This window comes from Helobdella robusta (assembly GCF_000326865.2).
Source record: "Helobdella robusta unplaced genomic scaffold HELROscaffold_26, whole genome shotgun sequence".
NCBI classification, from domain to species: Eukaryota; Metazoa; Annelida; class Clitellata; order Rhynchobdellida; family Glossiphoniidae; genus Helobdella; species Helobdella robusta.
The window spans coordinates 1,622,049-1,645,936 of NW_008704349.1; the positions used below are offsets into that span (position 1 = coordinate 1,622,049).

Here is a 23,888-nt window from a genome sequence, read left to right on the forward strand (position 1 = left end):
GTTGGTTGGTTGGTTGGTTGGTTGGTTGGTTGGTTGGCTGGTTGGTTGGTTGGTTGGTTGGCTGGTTGGTTGGTTGGTTGGTTGGTTGGTTGGTTGGTAGGCTGGTTGGTTGGTTGGCTGGTTGGTTGGTTGGTTGGTTGGCTGGTTGGTTGGTTGGTTGGTTGGCTGGTTGGCTGGTTGGTTGGTTGGTTGGTTGGTTGGTTGGCTGGTTGGTTGGTTGGTTTGAAGCAAAAATATTTTAAATCTGGCGCGCTTATTTCTCATGTGGCTATGGATGCGCTGAACATTGCTGATGTCGAAACATACCTATTACTTACATACAATCGTCTGTATTTACATATGTGTGTGTCTGTCTGTGTGTATTTGTGTGTGTGTTTGTTTGTGCTTGTATGTATGTTTGTGGGTGTATTTATGTCTCTGCGCGTGTTTATGTTCGATTATTCATGTGTATGTTTATGTAGGTGTGTGTATAGTTGTGTGAATGTGTATGCGTGTGTGTATGAATGTACATGTATATGTTTTTTCCGTACGTTTTTATTTACGTCTGTGTAAAAATAAAATGCGATACGTGTGTATAATTTGAAGCTGCTTATCAATGTGTGTTTGAATTAACGAATGCAAGTGTTCGAATGTATGTACGTGTGTGAGTGTGTGTACGTGTGTGAGTGTGGGTACGTGTGTTGGGAGCATATTTTCGCACATCCCTATAAATGAAACGACTATCCGGTTAATAGGCGGTCCATCGGATTGGTTGGGATGGTTTGAAATTTGAATTCTGCTTGCCAGCGTGCGCCAGTAAACGGTTATTCGAAGCAATGCAGATCGTTCTTGCACCGACACGTGTTTCAACATGTTTGTATTGTATGTTTGTGTGTATGTATGTTGTATGTGTGTGTGTATGTATGTATGTGTGTGTGTTTGCATGTATGTTTGTATATTTATGAAACTATCAAAACATTACCATTCGTAATTATTTATTCCTATGATAGCTCACCAACTGTGTTTGCTTGCTTGTATTTATGAATGAACGTTTGATTTTTTGTATTGAAAGTAATATATATATATAGGCGTATAATTATTTTATTTGTTTGTTTCATTCAATTCATTTATCTATTCTAACTTTTAAAAGTAAATTTTAAATCTTTAATCACCAACAACATCATCGTCATCATCGTCATCAATATTTATCCTCAATCTCATCTTCTTCCTCATCTTCTTCCTCATCTTCATCTTCAGGTTAGCGCTGAGCGGGCGATTTGAATTCAGCATGCTATTCGCAACATACATACACGTGCGATCTACACTCGCGTATGTAGCTATGTATGTATCTCTATGTATGTATCTCTATGTATGTATCTGTATTTGTTTGTTTGTCTGTTTGTATGTGTGTGTGTATGTGTGAGTGTGTGTGTGTGTATATATGTTTTGTATCTATGTATGTGTGTTCTAATAATCAAGTTTACCTGTTTATTTGTTTATAAGAAATAAAAGATTACGCTCGCAGATTGTAAGCCAGTTAATTGAATTAAATATAACTTGCATCATCATCACATACACATCATCCTCGTCGTCGTCGTCATTAGCGTCAGTAGCAGCAGCAGCAGCATATAATCTTCATCTTCTTCATTACCTTCATCATCGTCATTATTATTATTATTATTATTATTTGAATCTGCAAACATATGTTGCGATCTTACGTATATGCAAATAATTACACACACACATACACACAACACACACGTACACACATACAAACTCAAACAAACATCCAGATAAAAACAATTTGTTTTAATTGTCATGTACACATTAATTGATGTGTATGTGTATCATTACTACATTTTGGCTATCAAATTGATGAATAATAAAGCCATACTAATACTACTACTACTTCCACAACAACAACAACAACTACTACTACTACTATTACTACTAATGATAAAAACAATAATGATAATAATGGAAATAAGAAGAAAAATAAGAAACAAAGAATACTTCCAAATAATAATAATAATTTATTCTCTTGTCATTAATAATATGGTGAAGGCAAGCCAGAACTAATTTAGTCATGTGTTATATTTGACGTAAGCATTTGATTCGAATCTCATTCAAGTCAAAGTCATGACGAAAATAGTCCGGGCTTGCCTTTATCATAATAACAATAAGAAATGAAAACTATTTTTGTCATGAGTTTGACTTGAATGAGATTTGACTAAAATGCTTACGTCGTCATATTGTTGTTCTACAGTCGCTTACCTATACTTTAATTTACATGACTGCACTTATTCATCGTCCATTCAAACACTCATTCATTCATTCGTTTTTTGTTCAAGTAGCGTAGACGCTAATGCATGTATTCAAATATGTTGGAGTGGGTCAATGAATAAATGGAAGAATGAGTGAATTAGTGAATGAATGAATGAATAAGTGAATGAATGAATTAGTGAATGAATGGATGAAAAAACGAATAAATAAGTGAATGAAAATATTTGATTGCTTGTCTAACCGCTTTCATTTGTTTCATGATGCTTACATAAATACATAGACTAGACAAGACACATTCTTAAAACAACCCAAGTAAAAATCATTATATTATTTCGTGAAAGAAATGTAGTGGAATGAAGGAATGAAAAGACGAATGAATGACTGATTGAATAGCTAAATTTTTATGTATGCATATAAACTACGATAGATCTTCTTAATCATTCAAGAATGTACACAAGTTTGACGATAACGAATAAACGCCATTTTTATATTTAATTTTATTAAATATTCCTTATTATTCAACAAAGTAAGTATTACAATAGAAGAGAAAGAGAGAGAGAGAGAGAAATAATAACAAAAAATAATGATAGTAATAAAAGCATCCAAATATATACATATAAATGCGAAAGTGTATGTACTTAAACATTCATTGATGTGACATAGTAGGAAGAAAATTCTACATTAGTTATATAAATAATAAAAATTTATAATAACATTAATATTAAAAATAGGGATAATAATAATGATTAATAATTATAAATCTAATTAGGCAACCAGTTATTATGTCAAACAGTCAGTCATTAATAATTAAGTTAACTAATTAATGAATTATACAAATTATTTGTATATTTATTCTTCCATGCATTTATTTCGAGTGTATCAGTTCTTTGGAGGCCATGTGTCTCATCAGCTGACTGGTGAACTTTTCAATTTTCTTCACATCCTGTGCATGCTCTGATCTGTACTGTATGCACTGGAATGATGAATTAGTGAAATTAGTGATTAAAAATATATATAATAAAAACCCTAATCACTAATCATTTTAAATAGAATACTAACCACTTTATCATTTGTCATCTTTAGTACTACCATGCCCTTGACATGATTGTACTTTATAACATACCTACACTGGAAATATAGGAAAATGTTTGATTTAATTAATTTATAAACTTTAAATTGATATAATAAACGAACTTTGCTGTGTCTGTTATTACTTAATTTCATTTTTAATAAAGCTTAATAAATAATCATGAATTCAATTGCCCACTTATTAAAATAAAACATAGCTAGTAAGTAGTAATATTAAGGAATTAAGCTAACATGATAGCATCAAACAATTGTATTCTAACCAGAATAAGAACACTAATTATAAATTTTAAAATTAATAATTAAAACAACTTGGTTAAATTTACATCAAATGTCACCAGGCAAAACAAGTGAGTGTCAGCCTAACATACTTTCATAGGGTCGTCCGTGTAAAGCCTTTCAGCCGCTTTAGAAAATTCTTCCCACGATCTCAAATAAGTCATTATTTGCACAAATTCTTAAATTGAAAATTTTAAATGATTTACTTTGAGTAATTATGATCTAAACATCAATTTGTCGTATTTCGCCATATATCGCTAACACGTAATTATATTAGCACCATGTGTTTATTCGATATTTTTAAAAATTTTACAAAACAATTATTCAATAATTAATTAGACAAAATTAACAATTAAATAAATGTTTATATATAATTTATTAAAAATATTTGAACAAATTTTTTTTAATCAACAAAATAATTAAGATTTTTAAAAATTTAATTTGCTTTTAAACGTTTTATCTCACCAATATGAAGCTAATTTGAATTTTTAATTATGTTTTGTTTTTATTATAGATTAAATCTTAAATGACACTTTTTCTAGATTAAATTAATATAAAAATTTTTCAACCGTTTTTAATTGTTTGAATAACAAAATATTAATTATAATTAGTTGTTCAGGGTGTCAAATGATGCCACCTCGACGTCAAGACGTTAGATTCAGATTTGCATTTGATTGATTGCTATTGCAATTTTTGCTGAAGTAAATAACCTCAAATACTTTCATTTCTGAAACCAGCCCTAATAATAGTAACAGAATCCACAGACCTAAAATTAGTGCAGTCGACATACCATGCATCTAGACACCATTAACGACAACTTCAACTAATTCTGAAGAGAAGAACAACAACTTTAGTTTAATATTAATTAATTCAATCAACTGAGTATGAAAGTGATGTGATGGCTAATTTTGACAGCATTAATTTAGATTTCCCCATTTTGACAGATGACTACTTGCAAGAACAGTTTGACAAAATTGATTTTGAAAGTTTCTTTAATTGTCTTCAGTTGAAAAGTAAACTTAACTCTAATGATCAATATCAATCTAATAATGTCAATGCCAATAACAGCCCCAGAGATATTGATTCTAGCACCTTAGATAATGTAAATAATGAAAACAATTATGAATTTAATAGCACAGATACACCTAACCCTAACAAATATGAAATGTCGTTATCCAGTACGGCTTTTAAAGAAAATTATCTGAAAAATATGTTTCGAATAAGGAATGACGATGATTCAGATAACGATCTGGACCCCACAACGACAACAAAGACAAACAATAAAAATTTTAATAATAATTATAATAAAAATAATATTAATTCACCTAACAAAATGATTACTAGGTCTTCCTCTGGTATTAAGATTGCTAATAGGAAGTATAATAATTATGGTAATACTAATAATAATACTAATAATAATGGTAATAATGATGATAACAATAGTATTAGTAATGCTACTGCTACTAGAACTACAGCAAATACTACTACTGCCAATGTTTCTACTACTTTTAGTAGTAAGTATACTGAAATTATGAATAATTATAGTAATAATAATAATTATAATATTAATAATAATAATAATGTTAATTATGTTGTTGCGAGTGCAGATGTGGAAGATAAAACCATTTGTGATGGTAATAATAATGACCGTGCCAATTATGGTGAATTAATCTTGAGTAATAATGTTGATAATATTAATAATGATTTTATTAATAATAACGTTCATAATATCAGCGAGGTTTTAAATTTCGATTTCGAAAACTCTCGATGCGACATTTGCAGCAGATCCTTCTGCTCCAAGTACAGCCTTGCCAGCCATCTCAATAGCTCACTCCACAAAAAGAGACTTGGGTTTTTAAAAAATTATGATATCAATAATAAAAATAACAACAACAATAATAATAATAATAATAATAATGATGATGATCATGACGATAGTGATAAACTTAATGATGTTAATGACAGTAGTGATAGAATATTGTTGCTAATCGATAGATTCAAAGCCTATCAGTGTAGAGTCTGCAATTTTTACTCAGATGATTATGAAGAATTCTCTGAACACGTTAACCGTAATCAGAAACATTTGACAAAGGTCAAAGAAACTTATTATTATTATTTATTATTGAGTTTATAAAGATGGTGATGTTATTAATATTTTAATCTTTTTTCTTTTTTTGTCTAGGTAGAGACAAAGTTGGTTGGACCCCTTCGATGCGTTAGATGCCAATTCAACTGCCGTTCAAACAGTGAGATGTTAGGACATTTTGAAGAGGACATTCATAAAAATAGGATCCTCGACTTGCCGGCTGGAAAGCCCAAATGCATTATCAAAGAGCGTAGATATTTACTCCAGTGTAGGAGTTGCTCTGCTACATTGCATTCAACTTTGCAACTGGCTAGACATTTGAAGTCGAGATGTTGGTCAGGATGTAGTAATAAAAATGAAAACATGACATATTCTTCCGTTATTTATGATAATAATAATAATAACGACAACAACAATAATAATAATTATAAAGATAACGATGATGAAGATGGCGATAAGGCGGAAAAATGCGACGATGATGATAAGGATGATAGAAATTATCATTCTAACAACTGCTCTAATTGTGAATTAGATGATTGTGTTGCTGACGACGATCGCGATGATGTTAAAATACGTAATGATAATGATGTTAATGATGATGATAACGATGATGGAAACCCAGTGATAAAACGTGAAAGGGGTGGATTGTGTAAAAGTGAATCTAGTAAGAAATGGAAAAGCAGAACTAAAGCTTCAAAAAGGAAAAGAATTCATACTGTTCTAACAGATGCTTGTGATGAGGAGGAGGAGGAAGAAGAAGAAGAAAATGATGATAATTACGGTAATGATGTTAAAGATTATATCAAACATGACTACGACGATGATGAAGCTAAAGATGAAAATAATAATGAAACAGCTGATAGCAGCTACAGCTTGGATCCAGGCTCGGATTTCGCGATGAAAGCCAACGAAAGTGGTTCTAATGAAGGTGAATGTGATGATGTTGATTGCAATAATGATGCTACTGGTAACCGAAATGATGGTGATCACATGAACGGTGATAAAAATGATGATAGGTACGATGTTGATTGCCATGTAAGAATAAGAAGTAACGGTAAAGATTTGAAATGCAATAAAACTCGAAAATCTAAGAGAAATAACGTTAAATTTGAGAGTTTAAACTCGAAACGTTCTAAACAAGTTGTAAGCTTGAGTGGAAAAATAAAAGTTGCGAAACGTGAAAAATTCCTGGATCCTAGTGCAGTCTCAGGACGTCTTACTCGTCGTCATAAATGTAAATTCTGCAGTAAGGTATACAGTTGCAGGTCTGTGCTGAAGAGACATATCAAGGATGTCCATCTCCATTCCATCCCGCTGATAAGGTACTGTTCATCGTGCTGTTCATTGTTAAATAATTTCAAATTCAAGATCAATAAATGAATTAATTAATTTAAAATTTGACCTTCCATAGTTGTCCCGTGTGCGACAAGAAATTCAAACGAAAACTCCTTATGAACCACGCCCTTCGGGAGCATGGGTTGGAAACTTCGAGGCTGCACGGTTTGGAGATACCGCAGCATAAATGCGTCAGTTGCGATCGTAACTTCCTGGATCTCAGTCAGTTGGCGGCCCACATGAAACTGCACGACAAACAGTTACGATGTCCGCACGAGGGGTGTACGAATTTATTTCGCTATCATTCTGAAATGAAGGTTCATTTGATCACCCACAGTACCGAACGTCGATTCCTATGCGACGAGTGTGGTTACGGTGGCAAAACTCGCAACCAGCTGCTGCGACACCAGCGTTTGCACAGCGGAGAGAAGCGTTACAAATGCGATAAATGTCAGTACACAACAACTCTAGCTGCCAACCTGAGAAGACACGAACGAGTCCACAGCGGCGTCAAACCCTACAAGTGTCTGTACTGCGATTATGCATGCAACACGCAGGAAAATTTAAGGAAACACGTCCTGAAGACGAAACGTCACGTTGGTAAATCCGTCTACCCTTGTAATTTGTGCGACTTCTCATCCAATTCAGCCTCTGATTTTCAACGACATATCGATGTGTCTCATGCGGGCGATCGTCAACTCTTACCTTCCGTCATTGTCGGCATGTACGAACCAGATGAGAAAACGGATCGAAATTCAGTTGTTAAGCGAAATTTTAATGCCAAAATTGCAAAGTCGAATGAATTTTCCAATGTTACAGCCATGACAACTCCCGATGTTAACACTAGCAAAGTTCCCATTTGTAAAGTCAATAAAAAAATTACTAATTCTAATATCTATAACAGTAATGAAACCTACTCTATTATTGATTTGGTATCAAAAAGTATAAATACCATTACAGAGTCACTTTCTTCTACTGCGTCACTGAACGCTGCAAACAACCCACTGACTGCACCTAACAGCACAACTTCTATTATTATTAACACTAACTTGGCAGCCTCTAATTTTCTTAATGGAGGTAATAAATCTAATTTTTTCTCCCCAGTTAAGACAAGCCATCAGGAATGTGATGCTACGTTAGATAGTTTGTTAAATAGTTTCTATGCAAACGATCCCTTTCCTGCTACCGATATCCTGAATCGGTTTATTACGGATAATCAATCGCTTGTCAGTTGTTCTAGTGCTGAAGGTAGTGGTAGCAACAGTAGTTGTACCAGTAACAACAGTAGTTGTACCAGTAGCAACAGCAGTTGTACTGCCACTGCTAATCGTTCTATCCGTAAAGTCTACAATAATAATTTGAAAAGAAATGTTGTAAACATTCTCCGCGATAACAATGCCAAAATGAGAAAAAATACTAACGCTAATTGCAAAGCAAATCACACTACGAAGCACAGAAATAACGATGACGTCTTCAGACGAATGATCGTTGCCAACATCTTGGACGATAACGCGCCACACACCGCCATCAGCACACCCAGTGTCGACAACACGGTCATCGTTGGCAACATGTTGTTAAACTCAAACAACAACACAACCAGCTTCGGCAACATTCTGAAAAACAACGAATCAACACAACTCAACACAATTCCATTCCTACCTAATAATGGTACTAACACCCAACCTAGTCTGATCATATTGGCTCCTGATGTCATGTTACTGCAACAACATTTTATAAACCCACAGCTAGTCATTTTACCGCAACAGGCTTTAAGTGGGCTAATGCATCTGAACAGCAGCAACGATGAAAGCCACAGTAGCAGTAACGAAATCAACAGTATGACAATGAGCAGCAGCGGAAGCAATAACTAGAGTACTAACTAACAATACTATACAGGTGCAGGCGGCATTACAACATGCAAAGCAAAACTTTCAACATTGGTAAATAACCTCTTCGGAAATAAGACAACAGCCAACGTCCGTACAACCGGTAACTTTGAAAATGTATACAAGACATAAAATCTGGTTGCTTTTTAACAGAGGATACTCGACAGCCGCTTTTAAATTTCATAATTTTTGAGTTCGTAGACAATTTTTTTATATATCATTTTGGGGACAAAATGTTACTCCTTGATTGCTTATACATATTCATTTGAACAATTATACATACTTGTTATTTTTGAAACAATTATCAAAAATTATTATCAAAATTTTCTATTAGTAACAAAAAGCAATTCAATACCTTCGTTGAATAGTAGAGATGTTTGGACGAGTGTAAAACTTATTGTAAAGCATTGATTATTATAGCACAATCCCACACAACACACGAAGCATTTGCATGTACGTAAAAAGCACAACGCAATATTATAGCGCGTCATCAAATGTGTATATGCATGAGCGAACGGCAAATAGTCTTAAATACAAAAAAAAATTAAGATCATCTAAATTTTTTACAAAATTTCTTCAACATAAAAAAGAATGATTGTGTAGAACCAATTCAATTAGGCAATGAATACTAAACCAGGATGTAGAATGCAATCAAAAACTAGATGAAAATATTTAATTACCAATAAATTAAAAGCTAAATATTATGACTATTCAAATCTTGCAAGAAATGACGGAAAATTTGAATTCAAATTCTCCAGTTTTGGGCTGAAAAACGGTCTTGAACTTTAACCTGAACTTACCATCATCTACGACCTGAGGTATTTTGAAGAAATGAACCCCCTGTCTAGAATATGGGTCCCAATTTAGGGTCTGCCCAGGTTGTGGGGGTGAGAGAAGCCCCCCGATTAAGACGTTGTCATTAGCGAAGTCGGTTTCGTCGGTTTGATCATTTAAGGCAGTGTTAATACTATCTGATATGGCAGTATCGATATTAATGTCCGTAGCTGTGTTAGCATTACCGCTAATAGTGTCGCGACTACTGAAAAGATTGGCATCAGTAGCAGTAGTAGTAGTAAAAGTGGTCGCGTTTCTGTATGCAGAATCGTTTAGTAGGTTGTAGTCACACCATACTGCAATTCCACTGCAAGTACCAGAACTGTGTTAAATTGTTTGCTGTTTACTATTGTAATCATTCCTTATTGGTATTCATTTTCTTATCAGATTTCAAAGTTTCATTTTCTCATCAAAATTTAATGCATTCAAGTAGTCAAACAGACAAACCAATCATTAATTAATTCAATCAGTCAATCAAACGGACCAGCCAATGAGATGATAACCAACCTGATGAACTCAACCAATCCCTCTCTTTCCAACTGCCTAACACCTCCCACAATGCAGGCATTTGGATCAAAATTAAAAAACAAAAGTTCAAAATCTTCGGTCATTGGTATGGCTGGGTATTCCCAAAGTGGGTGAGGCTCTAAGTAGGCATCTGATTGGTCAGATGAATAACTCATCAGCTGGTCGAAAGGTCGAAGGTCAAAGCCTTCACATATATTAACTGGACTTCCTCTTAGCTGCAAGCAAAAAATAAATAAATAAAAATTATATATTTTCATGTCGCAAAGATCTATTTGCATGAAGTACATATTCTTTATTAAAGATTTAAAAATTTTCCTGATGACTTTAATAACATGTACTGTTTAAGATTCATTTCATTCAAACTATGAACAGCTAAAAGTTTAGTAAAGACCTTATGTAGGTTCTCAAACTGCACTGCAATAGCCCTAATAGACGCAGAACAAGGGAAAATAACCAATCCATCACCTCTTGATAATAACGATGGTGCTTTCAAATTCAAATTGTCACCCGACAAATCTTTAGTTTGATCAGCAAAAAATATCGGAGAACCATCGATATTATTGTCTGTGACATCAGAGTGAACGGACTTTTTCTTCTTCGCCTTCTTTGGTTTTGAAAAATAATTTATCAGTTCAGTTTTGGCGTAGAGGAAATGGAGGTTATGCCATGGCAGTAAGGATGTGCTGTAATACGGGTCCCCCATTATTATATTAACCTGAAATCAGGAAAAAAAAAAATTATTTTTATAATTGAAGTTTTCTAAAAATGCATCCTCATAAAAAAACGATAAAACAAAAATCATCACAGATTACTTATAACTAATCACAGATGTTTAAGATCTGAACTGACATTTTCCTTTTTCAACTGCTCATCTTCCAGACTGGAGACGACCTTGACACAGTTTTGAAGATCATTGGCCTCTACATACGATTGGAGGAACTGGCGTGAAAGTTGGTTGGGTTGTAGAGAAATGACCTGGAAAAAAATCGGTCAAGAAATCATCAACATTATAACTAAAACATCAGCTACACTAATTATTTATTATTTAAACAATTATGCTACAAAAATAATATTTATAATAAAAATAATTATATTTGTAATGATAAAAATGTATAAGCTGTATTCGTATGGTGTCCGAGGATTGAGTTATGATTGGTTTCATTCATATTTAATTGATCGTTTCCAGTATGTCTGTATCAATGGTTCTAAATCTTTACTGTCTCCTATTAAATTGGGGGTTCCCCAAGGTTCTATCTTGGGTCCATTGCTTTTTAATGTCTATATTAATGATTTTATTAATTCTTCCAATTTATTAAAATTTGTTCTGTTTGCTGATGATACAACCTTACTTTATTCCCATTCTGATCTTAATGAACTTGTCGCTATTATTAATGATGAATTAAAATTTGTTTATGACTGGGTTGTTTCTAATAATTTACGTATTAATTTAGACAAAACATGTTTTATTTTATTCGGACCTAAGATCAGGACCGATATTGTATCACCGATTATATATTTAAACAATTCTATGATTAAAAGAGTTGATTCTACCAAGTTTTTAGGTATTGTTATTTCTTCTAACTTGTGTTGGTTATCTCATATCAAATATATATCTGGCAAATTATCCAAAAATTTGGGTCTTATATATAGGTTAAGGTTTAAATTTCCTAAATCTATTTTATCAACCCTTTATAACTCCTTAAATTTACCATATTTGACTTATTGTATTTCCATTTGGGGTTGGGCTTCTAAATCTAGTCTTCATGTTCTAACTATAGCTCAAAATTTTTTTATTCGTATATTGTTTAAATTGAATCGCTTTCATCATGTTAGTGCAAATAATTATAAAATAGCTAACATTCTAAATATAAATCAGTTACATATTTTGCATTTATTACTTCTATTTTTTAAAATGTTTAAATTAAATTATTGTCAATTTCTTTATGATCAATTAGCATTGTATAAGAATACTAGACAAATTTCGTTGCGTTTTGATCCTGATTTTTATTTTCCCAAATGTAGGTCTAACTTCTTTCTTAATTCTGCCTTGTCTATTTCTATGCGTCTTTGGAACATGCTGCCTGTTGATGCAAGGGAATGTTCTTCTCTGGGTCCTTTTCGATCATCAATTAATCAACTAATTTTGCTTAATCATTTCACTTATATTAAACAAATATTAAATAAATTATATATATATATATCATCATTTCTCTAAATCATCTTTTCTTTATTGATTTTTTGTCTTTTTTGTTTTACGAAAAAATATTTTTTTTGGACATTATGAACAAATTTTGTTTTATTAATTAGTTAAATTAACAATTGAATAGAATAATTTCTGTTAGTTAAGTTGCCGCACAAGCCCTTTGGGCTTCTGGTTTTACTTTAAATAAATAAATAAATAAATAAATAAATAAAATAAAAATACCTTTTTAGCTCCTAATTTAGCAGCAATGAGAGGTAGCAGAGAGTCGTCACTGGTACAGAAGCAGACACTGTCTTCATTAATCACCTAGAGTGAGTGGATGAAATTAATTATAATTCTTTATTGTACCCATGTTTAATCACTGATTGCTATTAAAATAATATCATAATAACATATTTTCAAGACGCTTTAATATATTTTTTAAATCCTATTGATATAATTTAGCTGAGAAAACATAGTCAAGATTATAATTATTCATAATGGTAAAAAATATAACAATTAATCATAATTTTTAAAGCACAATTAGCGCGATTACAATAGCGACAGCACTTTTTTAAGAGCTCTAATGTATTTCCTGTTCCTTTCTACGTCGTTGAGCATTGCAACTCGAGTTCTACTGCAAGCAATGTGGGCAGAACACGTGCACCCCGGGCCTCTATTATCGCTACTACCCGTGGACTGGTCATGGTCGACCAACATTTTTGAAGTTGATGATGATGAAATGACGTCTGGATGGCTGTATTTTAGATGTGGAATGATGTCTGAGTCGAAGATTTTGAGATCGTATAACGTAATGTTACAAATAGGCAAGATGGTTTAAACAGCAAAGAGACATGTACATCCAATGCACCTGAGGTCAAACCACAGGCTATATTCATCATGATGGCAGTTGACCTTGAACTCTTGACCTCGTACGACCTTTTGAACTTTTGATGGGTAGTAGACAGCCTGCATCCAATGGTCTCTCCACTAAAGCATAGGCAATTTGAAATTTTGAAGTTCACATAAGGTGTTTAACTAAATTTTTTTATTAGTATTTTACATTTTTTTCAAATTTTTAATTAGTATCTTCAATATAATCATTGTTTTCATATAATAATTATTAATTACGATCTACACCACCATCATCATTGCAGAAATATTGAAAACCCTATCACGACCTGCATATCATTGGGGGTTGGATGTCCCCAGCGTGGGGCGGTGCTTAAGATGACCTCCCCATTCATATCCATCTTAAGCTGCCACCACATGAAAATACAGTCAATCACACCATCGTTTACTGCCTGGAAGTTGACTGATTCATGCTCAATGAACTTGAGAGGACCTCCGGATGTTTCGGTGAAATCAAAGCTGAAAACAATTTTAGGATCACCAATAGGAAGAAAATGATCATGGGCCAGCCTGTTCAGTTGGACATCGTGAACAGATGGAGCACCAGTACAGCATTTAACTTTTTTAGGTGGAGATATAAACTTGCACCTACTGCTACTTTGATTGCTACTACTACATTTATCTGTTGTAGAAGCTTCAGCAGTAGTATCTGATGATGATGATGTATTATTATTAGCCCTGTTATGTTCATAATTTTTGTCATCGTGAATTTTTATCTCTTTGAACTCATGCCACCCCCTAAAAAAAGGGCAAGACACAGGCTGGCAGATGATGTGGGCGGCAGAGGGCACAACAATTCTGTCGTTTTGGTCCAGTAACTCAGAGCAAGCATGATGGAAAGTTCCCAGGGCACCTTCTCCAATTAATTCTGTGTCAAATACTTCGGCTACAAGAATGTTGGCTCGGCCACCCAAGTCCAATTCTATCAAAAAGTTGTTCAGTGGGTAAGATTTGTTAGGTAGGTTTTTTGATTATGGTATACAATCATAGTTAAATGAATAATAAAATAAACTAAAATAGAAAATATTTATTAAAAATTAAAAAGCTACAAGTGTAAGTTAACTATTAGTATTAAAATACTTATACATAATCAAAACCTCACCATTCATTTCAGTGGATCTTTTCTTTATGATCGTTATTTTGTCAGCCATGTTGTTAGCTTCAATAACTTTTAAGGCACATTCCGCTATGGGTTTGAATGCCTGTTTCATTACAGTTTATGATAAATTATTATTTCACAGATATTCTAATGCTTCCAATCAATTATGCATTCATTCATCCATTTATTTATTCATTCAATGACCCACCCGCCTACCTCACAGGCAACAACTTTATCAGCCCCGGCCCTAACAGCTATCATGGACAAGAGGCCTGTACCGGTTCCAATGTCAAGGACAAATGCCTGTTTACCTTTTTCATGCATCCACTTGATGGCATGTTTCAGGCCAACTTCATATAATTTATTCTGAAAGTTATTTTAAAATAATTTGTCTCATTATTTTTAAATACTTTCATTTTTTTTACAATGTTTAACATTTAACTGAATTAAAACAATATAAGATATATTCTTATCTAAACTTCAACAAATGCAATTTAATTAATTAAATAACAATGAATTAAAAAATTGATTATTTAATAATAAAAATGAACAATTAATAAGTATAATAATTATTTATTATTATTATTGAATAGAAGTTTAAAAAATCAAATTACCCTTTCAGTATCATGTAACATATCTCCATAAGCTGACCTTATTGTTTGAACAATAAATTAGGTTCATAATTAGGATTAAAACATTAGTGGTAAATTAGCTAAAAAAAGTAAAAGTAAAACTAAACTAAAAGTAAAACTATCAAAAAAAATTCTTACCTCGCCACTTCTTGGTGGTAATCATAATCGTCACTTTGCATGACCCATTCTAAACGGCCAGTAACCGGACTGATTCTCGAAACGAAGGTACTCATTTGACGTTCAATTGCTCCGAACTTTAATTTGCCGAACTTCAACAATATTAGGGAGGCGAAAATCATCTATTATCACTCACACTCACTCGAGGATAACCTTATTTTATTAACAGTAGAGTTTATGCAGCATTTATTGAATGTGAAAATAATATTTTAATGACAGAATATTGTTTTTAATTGTTTAATTAATTTAAAATCGTTTGATTTGAGCAAATAAATTCGAATTACTTTTAAATACAAGGTTATTTTTTCTATGGTAATTTAAATTTAATTTAACCACCTTAGCCAATCCTTGTTCATAAAACTCGGCGCTCTATTTAAATTAATTTCGAAAGTTTCTGAGACAAAATAGTTGTTTTTTAAATAAATAGATAAATAATTTTATTTAAAATAACAAAATAAGATAATTTTATTGTTTCGATTTCATCCTTAAATAATTTTTATCACACCGACACTTTTAAAGACTAAAATAGACAATGTTCAACGACGAGGTACTCTTCCTCCTCTAAAATTCAAATCAAAAATTTTTCTGCTAGTTTTTTTGTCCTAATTTCAATTTTTGCTTAGAAACTACTAAATTAGTGAATTTAATTAATGCGAGTCATTTAATAGTGATTTGATTTTTGTCACTTTTAAGAATCGCCAGCCGCTGAAGTCCCGAGATAATATGATCAGCTCATCAAACAATGGGAGCCAGCAGTCCCTATCTCAGCAACAGCTTCCAAGAAGAGAAGCGTAATTTTATTTATTTTTTTTATTCACTAATTTTTGTCAAGTTTTGTTTTAATTTATCAAATCTTAACAAATGCTTTGTTATGTAATTTCTTGTGTTGTACTTGCCATTTAATTCTACTTTATTAATGTTAAAGTAAGAAATGGTCCCTTCAACACTTTGACATTGGTCGACCTCTTGGAAAAGGAAAATTTGGCAATGTTTATTTAGCTCGTGAGAAAGACAGCTTGTATATTTGTGCCTTGAAGGTACTTTTATATGTGATTGATTAGTTGTTTGTTAAGTATTATATATATATATTCATAATCTCGTGTCAATCCCTAAATTTCTATTAGGTCCTTTTTAAGTCTCAGCTTGAGAAAAACTCTGTTGAGCATCAGCTTAGAAGAGAAATTGAAATTCAATCACATCTCAGGTTATTTTTGTGTCTTTTATGTATCTATAATTCTGTCAAAAAAACTCCATTCTTTTTATATTTTTTAAATACATTTTTTTGTTATCTAGGCACCCAAACATATTAAGACTGTTTGGCTACTTTTATGATGAAACTCGTGTCTACCTAATTCTCGAATATGCCCCCAAAGGTGAGTTGTACAAGGAGCTGAAAAGGCAGGGTTCATTTGATGACCCGACAACCGCTACTGTTAGTCTGCCCATTACTTACCAATAATTAATATTGTTTTCTTTTTTAAGTTTTTGCTCTGCTTTTAGCTAGACCAGCATCAGTTATTAAGGAATTTTTATAGATTTGGTATGTTTATTAACGTTTTTTATGTTCATTCAACTCTAAATTTTTTGCGAGCAGTACATGTCTGAGATAGCGGATGCCCTGATCTACTGCCACTCCAAAAAAGTCATCCACCGGGACATCAAACCAGAAAATCTTCTGTTGGGGTTACGGGGCGAGTTGAAGATTGCTGATTTTGGCTGGTCTGTACATGCCCCTTCGTCGAGGTTGGCACTGCTGTTTTATTTACAATTTTGTTTGTACCTCCTTTTCCACAATTACGTCATTTTTCACTTCCTATCAGGAGAGCAACCCTGTGTGGCACCCTCGATTACTTGCCTCCTGAGATGGTGGAGGGCAAGGAACACGATGAACGAGTTGACCTTTGGAGTCTTGGGGTTCTCTGCTACGAATTCCTTCACGGTTATCCGCCATTTGAGGATGAGAGGGGACAACAAGAGACCTACCAACGTATCCTTAAACTAGACTTAAAGTTTGCCCCTAAGACTTCCGCAGGGGCTCAGGACCTCATTAGAAAGGTTGGGTGTTGGTTGGCATATGACCTTTTCTTTGTTGATTTTTACATGCTCTCAGCTAATACGTGATTGTTTCTTAGTTGATTGGCATTTATTGGCATAGAAATCATGAAAATTTATATCAATATACTACTGATGATGAAAATAATTAACCACTGCAAACAATACCTCATGTCCTCTTGCTATGCTGGTGCCTCATCTTGTAGTCTCTCCTGATAAAATTCATTGATATAAGAGATGAAAATAAATGAGAGATTGTTTGCTTAATATAGCTGGTTAAAAATCCACTGATCATATTTAAATTTGATCTAGATCAATGAAGCTCATTACTTATGTTTAATTATTGTTTCTATATTTCAATTCCTACAGCTCCTTCGATATAATCCTGCTGATAGACTGCCTCTCAGGCAGGTCCTCGAACATTTCTGGATCAAGGAGAACTTCAAAGACAGACCAACTGTGAAGGAAGTGGTGGGAGCTGAGAGGACAGCTGAAGCCAGAAGGATGGGCAACCAGGCGATCGGTAGTCAGGCCTGTGGCGTTAGCAGCACCACCGATAGTGTCTGTGGTTCTGGAATGCCTAAGTGAAATATGTAAATAACTTCCCGAAGTTTCTTTTCGTTCTGGGTGTTTTGTACATAGATAAAAATGCTGATCAGCTGACGGTTTATCGCTCATTACCAGTATAGATAGCAACTCTTTTTTGTGTTTGTGTTATTTTTTAACATGTCAATATTTTCATCCACTAATTTTATAACTTGATGCCGTCAATCGCCTCAGGCTTTGCTGCACTTTGCTGCCTTTTACTTATTTTGCATATGATTAAATAGATATTCAAAGGTTTTCAAAAGTTTTAAATATTTGTAATGTTTTACTTCTTTCTTTTTTTTTTACTACAATGTCCCATTTACTTTTTAAAAATAGCATTTATAAAATGGTTTTAATCGTTCAGTTCTGTTTTCTCAACTACTTTCTCTTAACGTTCGTATTTTTAAGTTCAGTCTGCTTTTATCTTAACCTATGGCATGTGTAATCAAAAATACGTCAATATTGCAATCAAAATACCTTTGCATGTAGTACTAATTAATAAATGTTTCTGTCGGTAAATAAAAAGTTATAAAAGCAATGTTCCTTTCATTCTAGACTGACATAATTCGAGAACTAATTATTTACTTTCTAAATTTTTTAAATCGGTTAAAAATGCGTGTGTGTAGTTTTGAAAGCGGTAACGAAAGTTAGTAAGAATAAAAAGAAACGGAGAGAGAGAGAAATCATCCATCGGGTTAGTATGGGAAAGCTCTGAAAGAGAATTCCATCGTAGATTTAACGACAGATCGTGCAGTTGTGTGACTGTCGCCATTTTTCACTCTCCATTAAGTTTAATTGCTGACGGATGGATCACTCGGTCGTCTTCCATTTGCAGGACCTGGTCTCTTCTATCTGTCACATGTGCTGTGTATGCGACGTGTTTATGTGTGTGTGTGTTGTGTGTGTGTGTTGTAGTTGTGTGTGTGTGTTGTATGTGTGTTTATTTATTTTGTTTTGCCTGTTTGAAACTGGTTTTGTTTTATTTTCAGTGTTGATATTATTAAGGACCTGGCATTTTAGTAGTGCATTCACGTGATTGTGTTATGTTATGGTATAGTGTGGTATGTGTGCGTGCGTGCGTGCGTGCGTGTGCGTGTGGTTGTGTGCGTTTTCGAATTGATTGAACATCCTGAAAATTACTGCAAAGCAAACGTAAAGTTACGTAGAATAGTGCAGGGAGAATTCTTTTTTTAACCATTTAAGCAGAAGAAAAGAAAAATTTTTAAACAAATAAAAACATGAAATTGAGATAAGATGAGATGGGTGAATAAAGTGGAATTAATGAAAAAAATGCGATGCGTTAATTTTCATAGTGCTTCCTTCAGACATACTGTCACTGCAGGGCCTTGATTAGATCTTTTCTTGGCGTTCACACTGACCATTTGTTAAACCGTAGTAGAAAAAACAAACTCTTCTTCTGTTTCTTTTTTTTATTTGATTTTTTTTGTTTCTTGGTCATTTTGAAAATTGAAACATTTTGAATATTCTCATTTGTTTTGTCGTGTTGTAAATTGTTTTGTCACACACATAGATTCCTTAAATATACATGGTATTCTCTCTCTCTCTCTCTCTCTCTCTCTCTCTCTCTCTCTCTCTCTCTCTCTTTGTTCATCTATAATTAGATAAAATCATAAGTAAGAGAAATGTGAATGAATGAAATAATGAATGAATGAACGAACGAACGAACGAATGAACGAACGAAAGCACGAACGAACGAACGAATGAATGAATGAATAGTCATCTTATAAATAAATAAATAAATAATCCAGAACAACAGCAGCAGAAGCATTGAAATGAAATTTTTTTTGACAGGCCTATGTAATATTAAACAGAAAGATGACAGATTTATGCGGCGAATAAGAATGGCGCTGTGCAATCAAACATTCATCCATCTAAGTATCGAATCGTCTTTGGTTGTTTTTCGAATCGCCGGTTCGTCGGATCACATACGGTAATTACGGTTTTAACAATTTTTTAATATGGCCATCTGATGATCAATTGCTTTTGCAGAAAAAGTGAGAACGCGAGAAGAGAGAGAGAGGAAAGAGAGAAAGATAGGGAAGGGTAGAAAAGAGAGAGTACGTTTGCTGGTTTTCCGTTAGCATGTTGAGAAAGAAAGAAAAAACAGAGGAAGAAAGAAAGAAAAAATAAAAGAAACAATTAGACAAAGGAAGAGAGAGAGAGAGAGAGAGAAATAAAGACAGAGAAAGTGAGAGAGAGAGCGTGTGTGTGTGATGTCCGTTATTATGTTATTATATTATATTTACGACCGTCCAAAACATTTATTGAAAAGTCAAATGATGTTGTAAATCAACAAATCACATATTGCTCGTTATTGTCAGATAGACAGAACCTTCCTTCTCATTCTTGCAACAATAATAATGCGACAGGTAGTGATGAATCATTATTTGTCTGTCTGTCTGTCTGTCTGTCTATTTGCTTGTCTGTCCGTCTGTATGTCTATGCGTCGGTTCGTTTTTCTGCCTGTTTATTCGCTTAACAATTGAACATTAAATTTTTATAATAATAAATAATTAACTTTAATGCCATCTCATCCATAAATGAAACATATTCTGTTTATAGCACGTGTGTGTATGTTTGTTTATGTACGCGTGTGTGTGTGTGTGATTGCGTGCGTGTGCGTGCGTGTATTTAAAAATTTTGCATAGATTGACTTGAAAACTCATTCCTTAAGTAGAAAGAAGACACTAGACGTGTAGGTGGTTTGGTTGAAAAAAATTCGGATTCACAAAATTCAATGCAAGGACACCACGAAATGCGTGCAAGTCTGTAACAAAGTTAGAAGTAAAAGTAAGAAAAGGTGGGTAGCCAGAAAGAGAGAAAAAAAGAAGAAAAGAGAGAGCGAGAGAAAGAGAGAGAGAGAGGAAAAGACAAAAGAAGGGTAGAGAGAGAGAAAAGGATTGAGTTCAAAGGCATTTATATTAACTAGGTAATGGAATAAGGTGGATATTTTTGCTGTGTGCACATGCGTTCGTGACTGTCATGCAAGTATGTTTGTATGTATGTTTTTGAGACGTGTCTCACACATACAAACACGCACACGCATACACGCACACACGCACGGAAAAACAGAAAAAAGAAGAGAGAGTGAGTGAGTGAAAAAGAAGAAGAGAGTGTAAAAAGTATAATATACTTTATGAAATAGTATTGACATGGTATGTAATGACACAGAAGTATTTGTTGCATGCCAGACAGCGTAGATATTTATGTACGTATTCATCAATTTTTAAGCAACTTGCACTAATAACGCCTCTCCTAATGTAATAACGTTTTACGCTATTCCCAAGTCATAATAACACGATACGGTTCTACGCGTGCAAAAATCTGACTGTCTGTGTGTGTACATGTGTGTACGTGTGTGTGTGTGTGTGTGTGTGTGTACGTGTTTGTGTGTGTTTGTGTGCGTGTGCCCACTGTCTGGTCCGGGTATAAATACGTTTAAACAGAGCTCAAAGTCAGTACGGAAACAATGAAAGGCAGGTAATGAAAAAGTTAGAAAAAAGGAGAAAAATAAAGATGGAAAGAGAGAGAAAAAAAGAAAAAAAAGAGATAGAGAAAGAGTGAGACAGAGAGAGAGAGAGAGAGAGAGAGAGAGAGAGAGAGAGAAAGAGAGAAAGAGAGACATAACAATACAAAATAGATAAAAGTAAAACCAAAGACGTTAAAACATATAACTAGGTAGGCACTGAAAACATGACACTCATAAATAAAAATTAACGACGTCTGACAACAACGCACACACACACACACACGCACAACACACACACGCACACACACACAAACACACACTTATCACATTCTCATTAGTCTTCCGAAAAAAAGCATCATGATTAAAACAAAAAAAAAACAATTTAAAGCTAAATTACGTAACTTGTAACACGCACGTACGGCATGAAGCAAACATTGTACATCACTTGCACGTACACACAAACACGCGCAGAACTCGCTGCGAAACTTTGAAGGGAAGAATCCAACTCTATCAAACAGTATCAATTCTTTGTGGTCATTCATTCAATGCTAGGCTGCTTGATGGGTGAACATAACCAATTTTATGAGTTTACATTTCTGTCTGAATATGTCCTAGCAGGTTTAGATAGAATGAAGACAATCATAACGAAAAACAAAGAAAATTGAATTAAATAAATTAATAAAATTTAAGTAATCAAATTGCTAAAATTTAGTTACTTCTTTAACATTAATTTACAAAGAATGCAATCAGTCCGACTCTAGAAGTTATTAAGCATTTTGACATAATATAAGAATTCAAATTTTCCCTATGGTACAAGAGCACAAATTCAAATCTCTCAGAAACTATAGACTGTAGCTAAAGAATGTTAAAAGTAAAATTTAAAGATAATAAGTAGATAAACAAAATGAAGTTAAAATAATACTTCTAAAATAAACCGTTTTCGTTTTACAAACAAAAAAATGAGGTTTTATTCCAAATTTTTTCAATTTTTCAACATTTCAACCTCGATGAGGGGCACCGGTAAGCACCATCCAATCGAGCTAAAACTTTACAAGTGGCACATTTTTGTGGGGATTGTCAAGTTAAGATTTGAAAAAAAAATTTTTTGTTTGTGTGTGACAACCCCAGCATGCGCAAGAACGCAAGAGTACAACATACCTGATAAACTGGTATTTGTTTTATATGGACTTTCCGTGTTTCATGTTATTGTCTAATAACGTCCCACGTGTACGTGTGTGGGTGTGTGTGCGTGTGTGTGCGTGTGTGTGTTTCTGTGTGGTGTAATTTTGTGTGTGCGTGTGGGAGAGAGAAAGTGTGTGTGATTGTGTGTGTGTGAGTTTGTGTGTTTCTAAAAGCGGCTTCAGTAATTTAAGTAATAAAGGACAGTAATTGAAAATTATAGGCATAAATCATTTTATTATTATTATTATAGTTGTCATTTCATTGTAACATTTCAGATACTACATACAAATACTACATATGCCTGTAGACATTTTAAGTTACTTTTCTACAAATACTAACATCATTGTGCATTAGAGAGAGAGAGAGAGAGAGAGAGAGAGAGAGAGAGAGAGAGAGAGAGAGAGAGAGAGAGAAAATACGGGAGTATTGTTTAAAAGTAGTAGCCGATTATTACTATTATTATTACCATTGACATTATTATTCATTATTAAATTAGCCATTATTTTAATCTTTTAACTATTATAATAATTGATCATATTATATTTAATTGTGATTTTCATTTGAAGAAATAAAAGAGTTCTAATAATAATTATTAATAATAATAATTGTTATTATAATTACAATTATTATAATTATTATTATTTCTCACTTTTGTGATTTTATAAGAGGCTGTGATAGTTGTAATGCTGATGAAAAACTCTATCAAACCATTCAACACGATCACAAATTAAAAAAAAACGCCGGCCGACGTAACGATTACAAATTTTATTAAGTATAGCAATATCGATATAGTACAAAACTGTATTTATAACCGACAATACAATACAATCCACACATTCCGACGATTAAATACACACTCACAAACAAAAAGACATACACAAACAAACAAACAAACACAAACATATAGACAGTACAAATTACCGACAATACAATTTACCGACAATACAATACAACGGAATACAAATACACATACCGACAATACCGACCGACCGGCCGGCCGAACGATCGAGTATTAGTACGATAGGAGGACGCATAAGATTCGGACTGGCGGCCATTTATGAAAATCGGTGCAGAAGCATAAATAAGAAGGAGATTCAGAAAAAAAAAAGAAATTGCATTGTTTTGTATGGGGCCGGTCGGCTATCATTGCTAGAACACGGTTGTCTGTCTGAAAGAAGTTACTACTATTACTGCTACAACTGCTACAACTGCTGCTACTACAACTACTGCTACTACAACTACTACTACAACTACTGCTACTACAACTACTACTACAAC

At 33.4% G+C, this 23,888-nt stretch overlaps 4 protein-coding genes across 4 annotated transcripts; 2 read left to right on the plus strand and 2 right to left on the minus strand.

The window, feature by feature from the left end:
• Window positions 1-3,127: 3,127 nt before the first annotated feature.
• HELRODRAFT_80106 (hypothetical protein) lies at window positions 3,128-3,791 on the minus strand (the record flags this gene model as incomplete). The annotated part of the gene is made up of 3 exons (XM_009020039.1): window positions 3,128-3,235; window positions 3,322-3,390; window positions 3,720-3,791. 3 exons carry the CDS (start codon window positions 3,789-3,791, stop codon window positions 3,128-3,130), a joined length of 249 nt encoding a protein of 82 aa, XP_009018287.1.
• A 3,373-nt stretch (window positions 3,792-7,164) lies between these two features.
• Window positions 7,165-7,731, plus strand: HELRODRAFT_79828 (hypothetical protein; the record flags this gene model as incomplete). The annotated part of the gene is made up of 1 exon (XM_009020040.1): window positions 7,165-7,731. A coding segment is annotated over one exon (567 nt), but the record flags the coding sequence as incomplete, so codon positions are not given.
• Window positions 7,732-8,613: 882 nt separating this feature from the next.
• HELRODRAFT_100002 (hypothetical protein) lies at window positions 8,614-15,398 on the minus strand. The gene is made up of 13 exons (XM_009020041.1): window positions 15,260-15,398; window positions 15,104-15,140; window positions 14,706-14,855; window positions 14,493-14,592; window positions 13,660-14,312; window positions 13,350-13,468; window positions 13,049-13,235; window positions 12,722-12,805; window positions 11,146-11,271; window positions 10,688-11,011; window positions 10,276-10,511; window positions 10,059-10,090; window positions 8,614-9,905 (listed from the first exon to the last, which is right to left on the minus strand). The coding sequence occupies exons 1-13, from the start codon at window positions 15,352-15,354 to the stop codon at window positions 9,646-9,648; spliced, it is 2,403 nt and encodes an 800-aa protein (XP_009018289.1). The 5' UTR covers window positions 15,355-15,398; the 3' UTR covers window positions 8,614-9,645.
• A 247-nt stretch (window positions 15,399-15,645) lies between these two features.
• Window positions 15,646-18,477, plus strand: HELRODRAFT_191942 (hypothetical protein). The gene is made up of 8 exons (XM_009020042.1): window positions 15,646-15,845; window positions 15,992-16,089; window positions 16,224-16,347; window positions 16,435-16,502; window positions 16,592-16,730; window positions 16,893-17,041; window positions 17,119-17,353; window positions 17,720-18,477. Exons 1-8 carry the CDS (start codon window positions 15,831-15,833, stop codon window positions 17,936-17,938), a joined length of 1,047 nt encoding a protein of 348 aa, XP_009018290.1. The 5' UTR covers window positions 15,646-15,830; the 3' UTR covers window positions 17,939-18,477.
• Window positions 18,478-23,888: the final 5,411 nt, after the last annotated feature.